This window comes from Rhinatrema bivittatum, chromosome 18 (assembly GCF_901001135.1).
Source record: "Rhinatrema bivittatum chromosome 18, aRhiBiv1.1, whole genome shotgun sequence".
In the NCBI taxonomy this organism is placed as follows: domain Eukaryota; kingdom Metazoa; phylum Chordata; class Amphibia; order Gymnophiona; family Rhinatrematidae; genus Rhinatrema; species Rhinatrema bivittatum.
In genome coordinates this window covers 31996176-32016499 of record NC_042632.1, presented here as the reverse complement: position 1 = coordinate 32016499, position 20324 = coordinate 31996176, and the positions used below count along the sequence as shown (strand labels likewise).

General features: G+C 44.1%; 1 protein-coding gene across 5 annotated transcripts in view; it reads right to left on the bottom strand.

Moving 5' to 3' along the window:
• PCDH1 (protocadherin 1) overlaps positions 1 to 20324 on the bottom strand; it is a 236786-nt gene that overhangs the window by 54619 nt on the left and 161843 nt on the right. For 4 of the 5 annotated variants that reach the window (XM_029583680.1, XM_029583683.1, XM_029583681.1 and 1 more), the window contains exon 4: positions 16807 to 17026. The exons of the other annotated variant lie outside the window; for it this stretch is intronic. In XM_029583680.1, coding sequence (XP_029439540.1) covers positions 16807 to 17026 — 220 coding nt within the window. The remainder of the gene's footprint in view (positions 1 to 16806; positions 17027 to 20324) is intronic. 5 annotated transcript variants of the gene reach the window in all.

Below are 20324 nucleotides of genomic sequence, written 5' to 3'. Positions count from 1 at the left end.
TGTTGTTCACACAGGAGCTGCTTGTTTAAGGACTGATTCTGAAGCAGAAGTTGCAACAATTGTAGATGAGTCTAGTTATGTCATCCATTCAACGCCAGTGCATGTAATGGTACTTTTACTCCTCTTGCACTGCTCCTCTGCTCTAGAGAGCCGGCTGGCCATGCTTTCTCAACTGTGAAATGCAAAAGCAGGTAGTAACAGAATGGAAAAGTGGCTCCTCCTTTCCTGAATAAACTTCAGCAATGCTCTACCCAGGTAATTATTTCTAGCAGATGAGCATCCTACTGACAGCACTGGAATATTCTGAGATTAGCGTCTCCATCCCACAAAAGTATTAATACCGAGACCCCTACATGGTTTTCACTCACTGGATCTGTAGTGCACTGACTTAGGACCTGAATAAGTGTCTTCCATAAACCAGGCTTAAGTTCTTCAAGCCATATTCTCACTCTACCATCCAGAACAGAACTCATTGGCTACTCTCCAATTCTATTCTATTATATACAGTATAAAGTCTACATTCAGAAAAGCTGAGCTCCTAAACTTAGGAAACTTAGGACCCTAAATTTTCAGATGAAAATCCAACTACATACCTAGATCTTGCACCTCCAAAATTTAGGCCTGCTATGCAGCATCAAGCACTTACATTTTTCCCTGCCCTAACTCCACTCCCAAAAGCCACTCACTTTTTAGAGTCCTAAAACTAGGAGCCTTAATGCAGGCACTCGGCCCTAGTAAATTTTCAAAAGGAACCACTCCCAAGGTTAGGCACCTAAACCCTTTGAAAAATCTGCCTCTGTATTTCTCACTTAGACTCAGATCTGCACCACCTTGTGGGCACAACTCACAGTTAGTTAATCCAGAGGGGTGACTGGAATGTACCATTCCATGCTTTACAGAATGGCTTTGCTTCAGTAAGTTAAAGGGACCTTCTTTACCTATATAAGATTCAACTACCCTAAGAGAACACTAACCACCAGGATCAGGTTACCTAATCTGAATAACTCATCAGTGCTGTAATTTACTGTAAAATTATAAGCATAACAGATCTTGCTCCAGGCCCACCCACTAACAAAACATTATTAAACATTTTTAATTTAAATTTAAGTATCACTATGTCTGAGTCTTCTCCATTTTGCTAAACTATCCCAGCCCTGTAACAAAAAAAACTGTCCCATCCCTTTAATAAAACCTCCGCCCGTTAAAACAAGGAACACCCTCTACAATAACATGTTCACATGTGCAGCAGGGCATGACTCACTGAAGGATTCCCTGTACTACATCCGTACACACCAGGGCATGCAACAAAACTGTGCATCTTCCCACCTGAATGCCAAGCCATCTAATGAAATGAAAAAATGCTGAGCTCCCATAGTGTTAAGAATCTCAGTATCTTCCACCTATAGGAGGAATCGGAAGCCTGATTCATGGCGGAGGTTGGCTCCCCAGCGCTTTCTTGCTGCCTCTCTCTCTCTGCCAGCCTCTCATCTTCCGGCCCATCTCTTAATTGGGCCGGAAGATGAGTAATTGGGGTGCACAGAAGTCTGTTTTGAAAACTGTTGCCACTTATGCAAGACTCTACAAAACTGCCTCCTAAATTTTTAGCTATTTTAATAGCCATTTGATAGAACTCGCACGGAAATCCTGCCATCCCTTGCAGTTGGTACACAACATAGCTGTTCACATTATTTCTCCTACAGCATTTGGTCTGCAACCAGTGGGTGGGAAAACCCAGATATTGATACCAAAGGTTCACATCTCAAAGTTTAGTCCCTGCATCTCAAAAAGGATAAAGACAGGATAGAGGCGGTCCAGAGAAGGGCGATGAAAACTGTGTGGGGTCTGTATCAGAAGACCTATGAGGAGAGGCTGAATAATCTGAATAGGTGTACCCTGGAAAAGAGGGGGTGCAGGGGGAGATATGATACGAGTCCTTGGGCTATTCATGCTGCTTTTGTTGCCACATTGACATGGTCTTGATGTGTTGGAGTGTCCTCTATCCTTCTGACAATATCTTCCTACCAGTTTCATTATAAATGATAAGAAAACCCCAATTTGGGAGTCCAACGTAGACTGCATTGCTTCCCTTATTGACTTTAATGGGAAATGATTAAAAAAAACAAAAACAAAACAAAAAAAACCAACCCAAATAACAGGGAAACAAAAAAGCATCTGAAACAACCAAATGAATAATGATTGTAGCCTATGAAATGAACAAAGAAACCAAAATGAAATTTTTGCCTCTGCATATCCCTAATTTTGATGTTACCATACTGAATGTAAACAAAGGGTAAGTATATGAAGAATTCAGTAGTTTCTCTTTGAAGATATAGTTTTGGTGAGACAGTAAGATATAGTGGGTGTGGGTAAAAAAAAATGAATATACAAAATAGGTAAGCATTGGGGCTGTTTATAATTATATGTATGGTTTTGTTGTTTTTTTATTTTGTTTATATCTTTTTTTAATAGTATATATATATTTAGTTTTTATGATGATGTTTACTCGTATGTAATAAGTTTTGTTTTTTTAACTTGTCCCTTACTTGGAGCATCCCGGTGATCAAGTGGAAAAAAGTGTAAACAAACAAACAAGTCCTTGGGGGCAGGGAATTCTGTATATATACCTTGTTTTAATAGTTCTGTTCCTCCCTATATAGACTTATCTATGTTTCTTTTGCATAATACAAGCTCAATACTATATAGCCAAAATGCCATATACTGGGGAGCTGCAATGATGCTCACAAACCCCATTCCATAACCAATGTTATGGAATGGGGTTTGTGAGCATCAGAGATTCTGACCTCACCAGAATCTCTGTGTCAACATGGAACACAATTTCCCAGAGTTTGGTCTGGGACAATTTTAAATCCCTCTCTCCAAGAATTCCTTCCCTTTTGCCTTCATGGACCTGCATTCTCAACATTGCTTTACAACAGCAGTGCCTGTTACTTGCTACTTAATAAAACTGCGGCAAGACAAAGTAAGGATATAACATACTAAATGATGCACACAGCGACAGATTTAGGATTTTGCTGACTCTTAGCACTGGTTGGCCCCTGTCCTCTCCTCTTCGCCTCCTCCCTCCGCCCTTAGGTCGAACAATGGGTAGAGCCCCATAGTTTTCTGCAGCAGCTGAGGAGTAGACTCGGGGGGAAAATACTGAGAATTCTGAACCACACGGACAAATATTTCAATCTGTTACTATAAAAATAAAATTGTTTTATAACCTTGCTTATGTCTGTATCATTTCTTTTTAGTGGATGAAGAAAAGGGATCTCTTTTTAGTGGATGAAGAAAAGGGATCTCAAACATCATCAGCACAAGGAAGAGATCTCAGGGATGGGTTGAGGAGAAGATGAGAGAACTGGACATGGAGCGGAAAAGAGTGGACTGAAAATGCGGTGGGATGGGAGTTGGGGAAAGATCAGGAATCTGGGTTGGGGGGAGGAAAAGAGAGGGAGGTTCTGGGACTGAGGAAAAGGAAGGAGGAGTAGAAGGGATTGGGATGGGTTGGGTTCCGGGATCTGGGGAGAAGGGAGAGGTAGGAAGGAAGAGAGGTTTCAGGATCTGGGGATAGAAGCAGAATTGCAGTGGGAGAGATGGGGGGTGGGGGCAAGGGTCTGGTGCTCTGGTCCTGCCCCCCACCCCTTGCATTTCCTCTCTCTCTTTTCACTGAATCTGGCATATACACAAACAAAATTCCCGGCATCAATAAGTTCGCTCTCACGCAAACACTGCCCCCTCTCCCTCTTCCCCTTTTTCTTACACCCAGAGACTTGCCTCTCGGCTGATCTCCTCTCATCCCCCAGCCTCTCTCCTCACCCCCACAATGATGATTTTCTACCAGGTCATTCTAGGTCACCAGGTCATTCTAGGTCACCTTTTTGAACTTGCTCCCTTTTCCCCATTGGGAAAACGTGCAAGGTAGAGGCTGATGTTGGACCTGACCCCGGTACATTTAACTGCCACAGGGATCCCCCTATTCAGCCCCTCCTAACCTCCTCAACATGGTCCCCCCTTTGCTCTGTTTCCTCTAGGCTCACCCCCCTCCCCTCCTATCCCTGAACGACAGGAGGGGAGGGAATAGATTAGGGAGCAAACTAGCTCTTCTCTGCTCTTCTATGTCTACTCCAGGCTCTCTTCCTCTCCCCCTGTTCCCTGCACACTGCTTGGGAGAGGCAGAGGGTTGCACTCTTAATTGTAATTAACTGAGAATAGTCACTGCCATTAGCAATGGTAACATGGAATAGACTTAGTTTTTGGGTACTTGCCAGGTTCTTATGGCCTGGATTGGCCACTGTTGGAAACAGGATGCTGGGCTTGATGGACCCTTGGTCTGACCCAATATGGCATTTTCTTATTTTCTTATGTAGGAAAGAGGGGTGGTTCTGGTGAGCGTGTTTAGACTGAAGGAAGAAAATGTGTGTGTGTATGCTGGATATTTAAATGGGCATGCATTGTTTTCCCTTGCCCCCCCCCCCTCCCATCCTCATCGCCATTACCCAAGCAACTAGCAGGTGTAAAGCACATAGATGCCTTCAACAGGCACACTTTGCCCTTACATGGTTTACATGACAAACAATATGGGTAAATTTGCATAAAGTAGACCATTAAAAGCACCTGCACAGTTTGCAAGGATATGGGCCGTTCAAAAAATGACCCCATGTCTCAATCATTCTTTCTTCCTATAGGTTTCAAATGGCCAGGCAGTCCCAATGGGTACCCACACATATTTCTTCTAGCATGTCAATGAAAAGTATAAAAACAATTAAGCTACAAAGTTCAGAATTCTTTAGCATGAGAAAAATATGAAAAACAAACAAACAAAAAAAAATGGGCAGGGCAGAAACCAGCCCAACACTGATAAGATAATTTGTTTTCTCTGCTACAGCTCAAAGTCTGGAATGACTTGTCTACGTTTTCTTTTTCCCACTCCCTCTCGCTTCTGTTTGTTTTCTTTTAATTGAGTGGTTGTCTGCAGTTCAGTCTTTCCCAATCTTCCCCATTCATTTGTCTCATCCTCTTCCCTTTACTTTTAAGCTGCTCAGATGGGGGGGGACAGGCTGAGCCAATCCTGCATTTATGAACTCAAAGTCCTGATTTCTCTAGGAAAAGCAGGTCTTCAAGTCCCCAAGACGCCATGAGGGGGTAAAACCCAGTGCATTGCTTCATCTTGTCCCTGTGCTATGGCGCTATCTGGTTCCCTTATCTTGGAATATAACCTTTATAACTTTAACCCAGTTTTCGATAATTGCTCTTGGACTGTGAATGAAATTAGGGCTTGATGCACCTGAAGGTAAATTTTTGCTTATAAGGGGAAGGGAAAAATAATATCAACCGAGGTAAAAAGCATTTCTAGCAGCCTCTCTCCCAATCCTCTCCCAGTCCCTAGCAAGCTGTCTTTCTCTCTCTCTCTCTCACACACACACAATCGCCCCTCACCCCAGAACACAGTAATAAAGAGAGCCAGGAGGGTCTGGATGACCTGCAGATGGATTGGACAAACTGGCAGATACATTGTTAAAACTGGTAATTTCATTGCTTGTGCATGTTAGAAAATCTCCCGTCCCACACACATAAAACATGACTTGCGGGGGGAGGGGGGGGGTAAATGCATGTACATTAAGTAGGTAACCTCTCCACATGTAGACATAATAGGCAGGTACAGCAGATGTGCACTACTTGCCCAGATGGGTTCAGATTTATCCAGCTGGGTAGCGGCCCTTGTCCAGATAGCTGCCAATTTATCCGCCTAAGTTGTCTGATTAGCTCGGATGGGTCTTGGGGGTGATGGTTGTCTGGGTGGGTGAGGTGGATGGCTGAGTGTCAAATAGAAATACATATCCGGATGGCTGGCTGTATTTGGGACGTGTCCGTCTGTCTTGCTTATCTGGGTGGCTGGCACTTTTCAGACTTGTCTGGCTGTCTGACTTAGACAGATAAGTACTGGTTTTGCTGGACCTTTTCTGATGGGCTGGGGAGGGGGCCCCACTACTTAGCTGGATTTATCGAAACCTACCCGAATAAATGCAATATATATTCACGTGGGTTTCGTTTTGTTTTTTTACATGCATGGGCATGTTGCAGGGTATTACCTCTCCTCTCTTATCTCTCTCCTCGTGCATTCAGACAAGTCGCTCCTATCCTCACCCTTCTCCTCTACCCTACGCTAATTCCAGACTCCGTGCTTTCCACCTGGCTGCGCCGTGTGCTTGGAAATAGTCTTCCTGAACCGGTGCATCATGGCCCCTCTTTCACTGGGTTTAAATCCCATCTGAAGACCCACCTTTTTGAGGCGGCTTTTAAATCTTAGGCCTGATTGTCTGCTTTTAGCCTCATTAACTAACTTTCTTTTCTTTTTTAACCATTATCTTGCTTTATGAAATGCCCAAAGTCTCTTTCCTGTATGTTTGACTTATTAGATTATAAGCTCTATAGAGTAGGGACTTTCTTTTTGTACGTTTGTACAGCACTGCGTAAGTCGTGTAGCGCTATAGAAATGTTAAGCAGTAGTAGTAACATAGTAAATGTCAGCAGAAGAAGAACCAAGTAGTCCATCCAGTCTGCCTAGCAAGCATTTTTTTTTTTTGTTTTAGTGCAATTGTTACTCTGTGGGGGTGTTAACCCTAGTCAACATGGGTTACCCTTTTCTTCGTCTCCATCATTTAATCCTCTGTGCTTATCCCATGCCCTTTTGAATTCCATTACTATCCTTGTTCTCGCTGCCTCTTCTGGGAGGGCATCCACCACCCTTTCCATAAAGAAATACTTCCTGACATTGGTCCTGACGCGACTCCCTCGGAGCTTCATATCATGACCCCCCCTTATTATACAATTTTCTTTCTATCAAAAAAGGTTTGATTCCTGTGCACTAATCCCCTTTTTGGTATTTAAAATTCTGTATCATATCTCCCCTGTCTCTCCTCTCCTGCAGTGTGCACACATTCAGGTCTTTCAGTCTCACCTTTTGATTCCTCTGCTGCCTGCCCACACTGTTTTGGCCACCTTTCTCTTGACTGCCTTGACTTTGTCCCTGTATTTTTTTTTGAGGTATGGTCTCCTGGAACTGAACACACTACTCCAGATGAGGCCTCACCAATGACCTGCACAGGGGCATTATCGCATCTTTTTATCTGCTCATCATGCCTCTCTCTCCATGAAGCCCAGCATCCCTCTGGACTTAGCCACCACCTTCCGATCATCTGACCCCATCACCCGAGGTCTCTTTCCTAATCCACAGCAGACTTTTGTTGCCATCCACCCACCCACCCCCTCAATTACGTTCAGCTCCTTTGCATTCCTTCACCCTAAATGCATGACCCTGCACTTCTCGGCACTGAATCCCAGCCGCCAAACCTTCGACCACTCCTCAAGTTTTCTTAGATGGCTTTTCATTTTCTCTAATCCTTCAGGCATGTCCACTCTGTTGCAGATCTTAGCATCAGCCACAAAAGAGACAAAGGTTTCCTTCTAACCCCGCCGCAATATCGCTCAAAGATTTTGAACAGAACTAGTCCCAGAATCGATCTCCAAGACACTCCAGTTATTCCTTTTCAGAACAGGTTCCATTTATGACTACTCGTTGTCGTCTCTCAGTCAACCAGCCTCTGATCCATTCCAACACCTTGGGTCCCATTCCCAGGCTTTTCAATTTGTTCACGAACCTCCTATGCAGAACCATATAAAAAACTTTGCTGAAATCCAGATAAACCACATCAAGCAGTCACTCTCTCATTTCCTCCATTCTCGGCACTCTCTCCCTCAGTCTCACCCCTCATCTGCAGCAGACACTCTTTCAACCCCCCATCCCCATAATTACTCTCTCTCATTACCCCATTCCTAGAAATCTCTTTCAATCTCACCCCTCATCCCCAATTCACTCTCAATCCCCTCCATTCCCAGCAGTCTCTCTCTCTCGCCCTCTCTCTTAATCCTCCCATCCAAAGGCAGTTACTCTCTATCCTGCCTCATCTCTGCATTCTCTCACTAAACCGCCCCCCCCTCATCCTCAGCAGTACTCTCTCTCTCCCTCCCTCCCAACCCTAGTAGTCTATATTTCCTCCCATCCCCAGTAGTTTCTCTCGCTCCACCCTCAGCAGTTTATTTTTCTTAATCGCCTCCTCTTCACCATCCCCAGTGGTCACTCTTAAAGCTATTCTCCCCAGCCCTAGTTTTTTTTACCTTCTTTCCAAGGTAAAAAAAAAAAAAGACAAGCATCTCCTTCACCCTGTGGCTCTTATGGTACAAGACAGCACCTCCTCCTTCCCCCATGCATGTTGTTGATCCTTGTAGGATGACTCCTTCGCCTGCAGCCTCAGATATTGCCCTTGATTTTTGTTTCTTTTCATTGCCGATATCGCATCATGGAGTTCAGGAGCCACATTCAAGTGCTCCAAGACCTGCACGAGGCTCGGCAACCGCAGGTTGCCGAGCCTCGTGCAGGTCTTGACCAAACACTCGTGTTTGGTCATAATATTGCCTAGCAACACTGTGCTGTCCTGCTGTATGTGCTATCCTGCTGTATGTGAAGAAAACAATTTATGCATCTCTTCCTATCTAAGGTGACCATAGTGTGCAGTCAACTAGTCATGTTTGAGCAAGCAGGACACGCAACTCTTCTGTAACGTGTCTGCAACTCAGTTTACTTCTACCACATTGTACTCATAGTCAGTTAGATCAGGGGTGGTGGAGGCAAGAACTATATATGAATTCAAGAAAGCATGGGATAACTGCAGAAGATAACTATTGGTGAAAAAGTGAAGGGAAACTCACAGATCAACTGGTGTCTATGGCTTCACACCATAGATGGAGAAAGTACAGAGAAGGGCAACCAAAATGATAAAGGGGATGGAACAGCTCCCCTATGAGGAAAGGCTAAAGAGATTAGGGTTGTTCAGCTTGGAGAAGAGACGGCTGAGGGGGGATATGATAGAGGTCTTTAAGATCATGAGAGGTCTTGAACGAGTAGATGTGAATCGGTTATTTACACTTTTGGATAATAGAAGGACTAGGGGGCACTCCATGAAGTTAGCAAGTAGCACATTTAAGACTAATTGGAGAAAATTCTTTTTCACTCAACGCACAATTAAGCTCTGGAATTTGTTGTCAGAGGATGTGGTTAGTGGAGTTAGTGTAGCTGAGTTCAAAAAAGGTTTGGATAAGTTCTTGGAGAAGTCCATTAACTGCTATTAAGCTGACTTAGGGAATAGCCACTGCTATTAATTGCATTAGTAGCACGGGATCTTCTTAGTGTTTGGGTAATTGCCAGGTTCTTGTGGTCTGGTTTGGCCTCTGTTGAAAACAGGATGCTGGGTTTGACCCAGTAAGGCAATTTCTTATGTTATTAAATTAAATTGAGTAGAGTAGATGGGCCTTTGTGTCCCTCCCTACTGCCCTTTTTTATGTAAACTTCAAGCCCTTGCATTTTTGGAACGACACCTTTAGTGGCTTTTCAGTCAACTGCAATGAAGATGGACTGCAGATATGCGCTTGTGTGTGAGTGGTATGGAGCCCTACTATAGAAAAGTGTTAAATAAATAAATATACTAGGACAGAGTATTTGCTGCATTCGTAATCACATTCAGCTGCTGTTTACCTTTAAATGTCTCTGCTGAGATGTGGCAATATCAAGGCGGCTTAGGCTGAGGCAGCCTAGTAGTGTGGCAGAATTTTCAAGCTGCAAGAGGACACGCCACAGACTGGAACTAGAGAGCAGTACCAATGGGGGATGTCTTAGCTGCCAATGTACCATTTGCAGCAAGAGACCTGCCTAGGATCACAACTTTAATAATACTTGTATTCCCCTAATTAGGCTTACAACTAGCACAGCAGTAAATTAATCGAAATTCACATACCCACTTGATTATTTTCAAATATCAGCAACATGTCAATTTTATCCATTGCCTCTGTTTTGTTCCTTGCTCATGTCAATAGCCAAGCTTGACAAGCTGTGGAAAGGGATGCTGACATGAGATTTAGATTTCTGAAACAGACTGACAATCCAACATTTCTGAGGTCATAGATTCCCTATAATGTACTTATTATGACTTCTTTTAGGTGTAGTAACATAAGAAGGTATCTAGGAAAACTTTACGAAAAATCCAGACACTGGCAGCTAAAATGCATTGCTAAAAATGCAGGGCCATGCATTTGGGTTGCAAAACCTACGTGAGCAGTATAGTATAGCAGGTAAATCTCTTCTATGCACAAAGCAAGAGTAGGATCTGGCGGGTGATCAAATCTGATGAGGCTAACCAGATAATCTAAGGCAACAGAAAAAGCCAGAAGGATGCTAGGGTGCAGAGGGAGAGGAATAGCCAGGAAGAAAAGGGAGGCGATATTGCCTCTGTATAAATCTCTGGTGAGACCTCGTTAGGCTGTTTGTTCTGGAAATTCAACCTTAAAAAGGGATATAAGCCGAACAGAGTTGATCAAAACGGCAGCTACTAAAATGGTTAATGGTCTTTGTTCTAAAGCATATGGGTAGAGAGCTAAAGATCTAAACATGTTTACCCTGGATTGAAAGGAGGGAAGGGAGATATAGAGATATTTAAATCCCCAAGAAATAAATGCACAGGAGGTGAGCCTCTATCAACAGAAAGGAGGCTTTGGAACCAGGAGTCATGAGGTGAAGGGGAAAGGAAGTAGGAGTAATCTAATGACATTTATTTACAGAAAGGGTGGTGGATGCATGGGAACAGCTTCCCTGGTGAGGTGGTGGAGTCATGGACAGTTTCAGAATTCAAGAGAGCTTGGGACAAGCACAGAGGATTGCTGAGGGAGAGGAAGGGACTGTAAGGTTAGGCAGAAGATGTGGATGGGCCATATGGTTTTTATCTGCCGTCATGTTCTATGTTTTCAAATATGAAACAAAGAAAACTCATGGTTGCAGATAATCCATCCGGTGTGTATGGGAGAGAAAAGGCTGGTGCTTGATGCTACAGAACGATATGGGCTGGCAGAAGTGGGCAGCAGTGCCTTGGGTCGCATCCTCTTCCTCTTCTGTCGCTGAGTCTGACTTGTGCTTTGAACTAAACTGAATGAGTGTGCTTTGTGTGGCTCAAATAGTAGTTATACCCAAATAGTAGAGGAGGAGGATGCAACCTGAGGGACTGCTGCTCACCATCTTCTCCTGCTGACTCGGATCAGCAATGATGGGAGAGGTAGAGGCAAAAGGATTAGAGGGTCGAGAAGCATAACTAGTCTTTGGCCCTGGGATAGGGGCAGGGAGGAGGTTGCACAGAAGGAAGCTATAGGCTTTAGCCCCAGCAGGCCAGATCTGGAGGGGGCATGTAGTGCAGGCTGTGCCTGCCTCGAGCATCAGGGTGGCAGCAAATCTTTAGCTCAAGCTGCCATCCCAGAGCCAGGGCCGAGCGTGCCTGTGTATGAATGCAGGTCTGCCAGGGGCCACACACCACAGCTCCCTCTGGACCATGGTAAAGTGCACTGTGAATTTGGCTCAGCTTCCCACCTGGAACCTGTGAACAGTGCCCTCTGCAGTGGGGAGCAGAGTCAATCGCATCACAGCAGGAAATACAAATTCAGACAGCACCTCAGCTCAAAGGCTGGCAAACACCACAAGAAGCCCTCCTGTTACTCCTTTTTTACTCTTAACTTTCTGAGAGGTAGAGAGACAGACAGGACAGAATATACTGATCACCATCCAAACTTTGTAATTATCTTCTCTTTTGTACTTTGCAGTTCTTTTCCTGTGCCACTCCGCATTATTTTGGCAACACGTACAAACTTGTCAGGCTGATAAAAGTTTCTTGAGGCTGATTGCGAAAAGAGTGCACCGACAGTTCAACCTGATCTACCGGCTGAATCTCCAGAGAACAGAGTACAAAAGTCTGGGATAACGTTACCACAGGAGGTAGCACCGCAGACATTCAGAGAGGAGCCGAGCGCTCCCACTGTGCCTGACAGCTGGAAGCAGAGCAACAGCAAGGTCAACCTAGCAAGCAGAAAATAATCAGTCTTTGCAGGGGAGGGGAGGGGAGAGGTGATTTTTCCTCCCATGTATTTCCCTGCTCAGGTTACAGCTCCCTCTCAGATGATAAATCAACAGAAGCGTGCCTTTAGCAGCTCGTCACTGCAAAAAAAAAAAAAAAAAAAAATACCACACTGACCTCCTCCTTTCCTCATGCTTCATCCCGCCCTCTTTTGGCCAATATACACTTTACGGGCTGTCTTGACTCAACCCTGCACTGCTTCCACAACTAACCAAAAGTGCATCACTAGGCAGGCTCTGCAGGCCTGGGAGAGATTGTGTCTGTGTGCGATCTGTGCCAATGCAGAACTAGGAAAGCAATATTTATATTAAAAAAGAAATAAATATATATATATAATAATCATATTATATTAAATTAAATATATATATTTATATTAAAAAACAAGCTTCACAGCTTAAGCTAAAAAAAACATGCCCTCACTTCTACTGCTGAGGGAGATTCTATAGCTGAAAGGAAGAAATTCTGATCTATATAACAGAGAAATCTCATTAAGATTAATTATGGAGCATGATGCCAGTATGTCACAGCCTGTAACAGAATTAACCCTCAAAACCTCAGGCTCTTATGCATGGAGCCCCCAAGGCTCAGTCCTCTCCCCAGTTCTTTTTAAGCTTTACATCTGTCCAATATGCAACCTCATTCAGGCCTTCAACATCGAGTGCCATCTTTTGGCGGATGACAAAATCGGAACTGAACAAGCAAGCACCCTCCATTTCAAATCTCACTGATTGTCTTACGTCAGAGGCACGATGGCTCAGCAACCAGAAACTCAAATTGAACCCCTCTAAATTGGAACTTTTCTGGATTAGCCACCAAGGTCATCCCTTACAGTCACCACACACCGCTACATCCCAAAGAATAAGTATAAAGCTTAGAGGTCCTACTTGATCAAAACCTCAGTATGGAAATACACATCTCCAAAGTAGTAAAAACATCATTCATGCACCTGTGTCAGATCCGCCAACTACGGAACCACCTAGATAAGCGCAATCTGGCTACAGTAACCCATGCACAAATCACCAGCAGAATAGACTATTCAATGGCATCTCCCTGTACAATTCAAAAAAACCACCTCCAGCTCCTACACAATGCAGCGGCGAGAATCCCAGTAAGAGCAAAACCGTCTGACCACATACAACCTGTTCTATCTCAGCCACAGTGGCTCCCAGTAGAGAACAGGATCAAATTCAAAACACTCTGCCGCATCTTCAAGTGCATGAACAAACAAGCCCCAGAATTCCTCCCACAGCTCCTTCTCCCTTATGCCCCAAAAGAGAAATCGGATCAACCAAACTGGTTCTACTTCCCCCCCCCCCCCGGCCTCTGGTAGACTGTCCTGCACCAGCCCGGGTCTTTGGCCATTACGCACCTCCATTATCCCTACGCTTGGCGCCCAGCTGCCTCACTTCCAGGGAAGCATTCCCAACAGAGACTTCCTGTCCAACAACCTAGTTACGACAGAAGTATTCCCATTTCTACAGCAACAACGAAAGAACCTAACTGTGAATCTGACTTTAAATATATGGATCTTCAACCAGTACCGTTTGTTGATGTAACATTATTTTACATTTATTGTAACGTGCTTTGAGGCCGTTCACGGTAAAAAGCGGAACAGCAAATGCCAATCAATAAATAATAAACGTGAAAGCGATGTGTGGCTGGTGCTGACTGATGCTGGCTATCCCCAGCCATCCCCGAGAGTCTAAAGCTTAAGTTTCAGAACCACTATCATCATTAGTCTATTTCATGGAAACCATCACATCACAGGCAGACTCTTCCCTGACCTCTCAATGTTCCTCTACGGGCAAAACCTTCTAACCTACCTAAGGGCAGGGTTGTTCAAAGCCTTAGTCCAAATTAGGGTTCTGAAGATCACGCTGGCTGGAATACAGTCTTTGTGGGTACAGCTGCTTTATCCTGGCTGCAGTTTGCAGAGACTATCTTTTTTTTTTTTTTTTGGCACAGACGTCAGCTCCCAGGGACTCTGGAGCCTTGCTGATAAACACAGCCCGAGCGATGATTCCTTACTGAAAGCCGAGTTTAAGATCTGTGGCGGGGCAGACGTCACGGTCTGGAATGCCAAGGCAACATGGCAAAGGCTCATCAGACTGAAACCTGGGCTCCCCCCCCCCCCCTCAGCCCCTACCCCGCGCAAGTTAATCACCGAGAACAAAATCTCAGGGCATGCGGTAGCCCACATGAATCACTGCCAGTACTATGATTTAGAAATGCTTTTAGCCAAAGAGATGGATGCAGGTACATAGGCACCAGGAGATGCCAGAGGGACCAGGGCTCATTAAAAAAAAAAAAAAAAAAATCAAGGTTGATTAAAACTTAGTACGAATACACATGGCTAAATAAGGGAGTTCAATTGATCCCACGAGTCCTCCCCCTCTCTATTCTCTCTCCCATCCTCCAACCCTATGGATGAGCTCCTCGCGACTGGAAGCAGGGGACTTGCAGTTATTGCAGGTTCAGCAGGCCAGCAGTGACGGAAGAGAACTAGGACACTAATCTTTATTTTAAAAAAAAAATATATATATATATATCCCTAAGGGCAACAGCAGCTGCTCTCTCCCCTCCCCCCCTCCCCACCCGCATACACACACCAAGGCAATTACCCACAGCAGGACGCATCAGCCACCCCCACTTTCAGAAGATAAAAGATGAATCATGTCTACCAGTGACTCGTAGCCCCCGAAGGGCAACGTGTGACTTCTGCCAGTGAAGTGTGAGGGGGGGGGGGCTGCTGGCTTGGGGGAGGCCAAAGGTACTGCAACGTAGCCCCTATCATTATTGCAACAAATGGGGAGAATCAGTAGCAGAAAACAGAAGAAGGGTGAAAAAAAGATGAGCATTCGATGGGAAAACGTCAAAAGAATACAGAAAAAAACCAAGAGGATCCAGGCTGGGAAGGGTGTGCATGAAGGAACTGGGGTAGAAAGAGTTAAGAGAGGAAACAATGAGAGAGCAGAGAGGGGGGAAGATACTGTCTATAGTCTAAAGAAGACAAGCGGCCATACTTAGGAGTTTAGCTCAGTCTCACTAATACCCCCTCAATATTGTACATTATTCAATTAGCTTGAGATAACAGGAAACTGGAAAATGAAAAAAAAAAAAAAAAGAGCAGCTAATACAAGGCACTTAGTGCCCAAGCAAAACAGAGAGCAGCTCCACAGGGCCAGCAGAATTGCTCTGCTTTCTGGAGTCGAATCTCTTAGAAATGAAATTAACTGCCCATGGTAAGGAGATGGTAATTCAATTAGGCCTGTGCAGATGATCTTGTGTAGCTGAGGAGTCGCAGTCACATCCTGAGAGTGAGAGAGAGAGAAGGAAAGACTATGCCACGTCTGTATTATTCTATTTCTTTCCATCTCGTCTCTATCCCCCCCCCCCCCCCCACATCCCACCTCCCCAAGAAAATCAACTGAGAAAGTAAAAGCTCATGAATCTCACCTGTTGTGCAGAACACTAACCGAGGTGAGCCCGGAGGAAAGGGTTAACATTGAAAATCCTGGACTTAAATTCGTTGAGCGGCTGCATAAGCGCACCCCGTCTGCCCCCCCCCCCTCCACTAGCAAAGGAAAAAATTCTATTGTACAGCCATGCGACAGGCTAGATAGGTAAGGAACATTGTGTTGCTGTTGATGCATTCCATCATTCTACGCCATTCTAACCCCTGCTTCTTTAAGACAAAAAGAAAGTGAGTTATCACCTAATTTTTCCTCCCGGAAGCTGCTAGCAATATAAATGGGAAGCGAGTCCATCTTCTTGCCCTGTGGCAGCTTGCTACGGGAAACGAGGGGAGGGAGGGTAGCTCCCCTACTTCCCAGTGAAGTGAGGGGCATTTCAGCTGAGAATAGCAGCATTCATTTGTGCTAATCACTGCAGTCTGGACTACATGGGTTAAGACTAGTAATAATAAGTGAGAACCAGATATTTGCTTTCAGATGCCCCTATATACACCAAGGAATTTTCCCATAGCCACAAAATGGGAGGAAACCTTTACTACACAGAACCCAATGAGTAGTCCTTCCTTTTCTCTGTAGACCCAAGGCTTTGGTACATTGGATTAAGCAGAACACCTGCAGCAATATTTCCCACATGCATAAAACAACACATGCACACGTACTCGCTGCCTAGGGATCCCATTCTTAGTTCCAACCCCTCCGGTCATGCTACCCCCCACCTCAACATTACGCAGGTAGATTTCAGGGTCTCTGACTTCTAATTAGCACATGTATCATTTCGCCAATTCACTGTCATTTGGGGATTTACTGTTTTAGATGATGGCCTTTAAGGGAATTTATTCTTCAGTCACTCACAACTGGTTATAATATGGAAGGAACACATTCTAGGAGATCTTCCCATCACCATCACCAACTCCGAATCCAATACCTACACAATTAGCTGAGTGCCTTTGCTTAGCCCGAAATAGACTGTACAATGATTCCAAATGAATCATATGAGCAGAACACCCTTTAGATTACTCTAACATTTCTTGTTAGAATTAATAATCTGTGCTTCCAAGGCAAGGAGTACACCCCCAAGCCAAGATAACAGATCAGAGGGAGGAGTAGAACATATCCGATTGAAAAACTGACAGAGCGGAATGAACTTTAAATCATTCATCAGGAAAACACCTTGTACAAAGGACGGTGTCAATACACAAGGGGCTAAAATATGCTACGTCAGGAGTTTTTCCCAATAGCCAGGAAAAAATGGCTGAAAACCCTTAGTACATCCAGCCCAAGGAGAGTTACATGGGGCAAGAAGGAGTAAATCTCTCCCTTACCATTTTCAGGGTGCTCCATCTCACCAATGCTGCCATCAGGGGTGGTGCGTTCGTAGTGGTCCTCTGGGAGAGCCAAGGGCCCGATCCGGGGCCCTGATGAAGACTTGCTGCTGGGAGTCTCAGACTCCTCCAATCCACTATCGTAGTAACTGTGCTGGGAGGGATCCTGTAGTTCTTGAGCCTGATTGGATGTGGAGAACGTCACTCGACGATGAGGTAACTTCACAAAAAAAAAAAAAAAAAAAAGAAAAAAAATGTTGGTAAACTTGGACATTTCCAATGCTCTAAAAAAGATTTAAAAGAAAAAACAAAAAAAGCATAACCTCTCAAAAAGGCACAGGGCTGCAACCAATCTCGTACTTATATTGAGATATTTATTGGTGTCTTAAGAACAGACGTCTGGGTACATTTCACTGGGATATTAATCTGCCTTTCCTCCTTTGGTTTGAAGGCTTCTAGTACATTTAACAGCAAAATAAACCCATCTTCCCTTAGATGCATAGTGTATTTCAGTAGCCTCTTGCTGTACTCCGAACAATTTTGCTCTAGGAGCTTCCTGGCATATTTACTGGTAGACTGTAATGCTCAGAGCCTGAATATACAGTCAATTGATTCCAGTTACACCTTCTTGAAGTCTCTAGCTCCTCTGATCCAAAACAAAGCCTTATTCTCTTCTTCATCTTCCCTGGCTTTTTACCCATAATTGACTCTATTCCAGGCCACTACGAATACGCAGATGCACTCTGAAACACATTGTCTCTCTCTTGTCTTGACAGCAGAAGATCAATTAGCCCATCCTGTCTGCCCCACTTATTCCTACCCACAATGTGAGGATATATCCCAACTACTATCCATAGCGCATAAGCGCTAGTAAGTTATTTTTCCTTATTAAGGGCAGTTTTGGCATTTCCCTTATTTGTACTCTACCATCTTGGGCAGATGAGCATACAAAATCCCCACCACAGTTCACACCCAGCACCTCTCCCTTCCCATGTCTAATGCTTTGTAATAATCTAAATAGCTACTAATACTAGAGAGGCATTTTATACATTTTTAAAGTAATTTTAATATTTATATATCACCTTTCCATAAATGCTCAATGCAAATTTACAATGTCATTAAAACAATAAACAATTCCATAAAATACATTAGCAAAAATCATAATAAAATGTAGCTACAGAGCAAGCCATCAAAACCAAAAACAACAGCAACAAAAAATAACAGCATTAAGATCATTGGTATAAAACTTGAATGAAAGAACAGTTCAAACTATAGATGCTAAATTTAAAAGCCCAGATGTTTATATGATACCTAAAATCTTCTAATCTTGCCTCTCTGGGAAGAGCAATCCATGCTTTAGAGGCCATGCATGAGTACGCTCTAAGTTTTGTCCTCTCTAACCTCATCATATATATAATGAGATAAGTACATAAAAAGCGTCTCGGTAGACCTCAATGTTCAAGTTTGAATGTACCTTAAGTAGCCTGCAATACTGAAAAAAATACAAAATATCTCAGCCACTGCATCCTTTGTTTTGTCGTGTAATAGTGATACACCAGTTTAGTCTCTGTGCCTAATACCTGCCTCAAACCTGTATTTAAATGAAATTTAGCCAAGGTACACTCATCATCTATTAGGGTGTGTATGGCAACGGTTTCAGTTATCTTACCAAAATAAAAAATTGTTGATCCTCACCGAAGCGGGTATTATTTCTGCCCAGGTTCTGTCAATTCAGATTTCACAGCAAATTCTGACCTATACAAACCACTCAAGCTAAGTGTTCAAATATTGTTCAAACCACGCTCACCTCCTTAGCATTCAATCTACCAAGCTTTTGGCAGCATGAATGCAGTGCTCTTTAGTGTGTATTCATTCCTAAAGATGAGACATTTCAACGTATTCTACTTCCAGTAGTAGTATGTCAACAGTGGTAGATTAGTATACACTGAGTTTACACAGCCCAAAGCATATTATTGCACTATATAAACTCTCCAGATTAATTTGGTGAAGAAACAGCCTTGGTACTATTAGAATACCTCTCCCCAGGAGCAACCGAACCCAGCGTTAACGGTAGTAGACTGTGTCTCTACTTTACTTCCTTGATTTTCCACATAATCCTAAGAATCATCGATGAGGTTGACAAAACAATAATAAACAGAGGTAGATTTTAAAAGGCTTGCTCGCGCAAAAAACAGCTGCATACGTGCAAATTTTAAGAAGCCGCGAAGTACGGGCGTATATATTCGCATGCGTCGAGAATAAGGAGGCGGGAAAGGGGCAGGGACTGGGCAGGGCATGGGCATTTCCAGGACGGGGCGCATACCTCTGAATTTTTTCACAGACAGAGCCGAGCCGAACCTGCCACTGAAGGGAAGCCTACCCTGCTGCTGAGGGGTGGGAATAAAATCAGGTGGATAAACCAAGCCTGCAGAGGAGGGCAGCCGGCTGAGGAGGGGTGAGAAGAGAAACTGGGAGGGGGGTTCAGTGGGAAATGGGGAGCAGAGCATTCTAAGGGGATGAAGTGAGAGGAGATGGAAGAGGGGTAATTATATCCCTTTCTCAAATATAAAATTAAAACTATGCCCATGCAGGAGAGGGAGAATTAAGAGTGCAGAGGGAGTAAGGAGGGGAGAGAGAAGAGGAGATTAGGAGAATGAAAGAAAATGGAGGTTGCGAGAGTGTGGTGGTGGCAGGAGAGGGTAAAGGAGAATGTGGATGGGTTGTTGTGGGGGGTGGGGGTGGGGGTGGGGATGAGCTGGGATTGGGGAGAAGAATACATTGTGGGACTCTTGGTTTGGCCACACGAGTCTTTCCCATGTCCACATTACCTGCTCCTCCTTTGGACTTGTAAATATACAGGGCTGGGCAGTCACACTCACAACCCACTGGGTTCTGGGTTGGTTTTTTGTTTTTTTTTTCTTTTTTTGCTGGGGGCGCTGTGATTTGCGCTGAGGACAGCACCCCCCCAATCATTTCCAAAAGCTGGCTCTTGTGCAGCACGCATTCAGGTCACAATGACCTATGCATGTGTTTGCCAGAAGTTAGCGGCTAAAAAAAAAACACCTACATGATTTGTTTGGTGTTACGTATTTACAGCTGTAAACTCAAAGAAAGTTCTTTTATCTCCCCGGCAGTCTCCTTCGTGGCGGTAAAACAGGGAATTCATCCCTTCTAAAACGTTCTGCCTCACCAACATGAAGTTTTGGGGAGGGCTGCCATCACAGAGTACAGTTTACATTTCACACGGTACAAGACTAAATGCCTTAATTATTTCCTTCTAAAAAGGACAGTACAAAAGTTTAAGCATAGCGAAGCCTACCCATTAGGTAGGTCCCTGTAGACTCCCCAGTGTTTATTGGGTTATTTGTCATACTACGTTTTTAGCTTCCCAAAGTGGGAAAACAGTTTCTGCCACTTTATTTTTTCCGTTGCTGCGCACCACTCTTTCACCTGTAGATTCTCACTGGCCTTTGCCCTCGTTTTCTGCATTTAATACAATTCATTAATTTAAAAGTCAC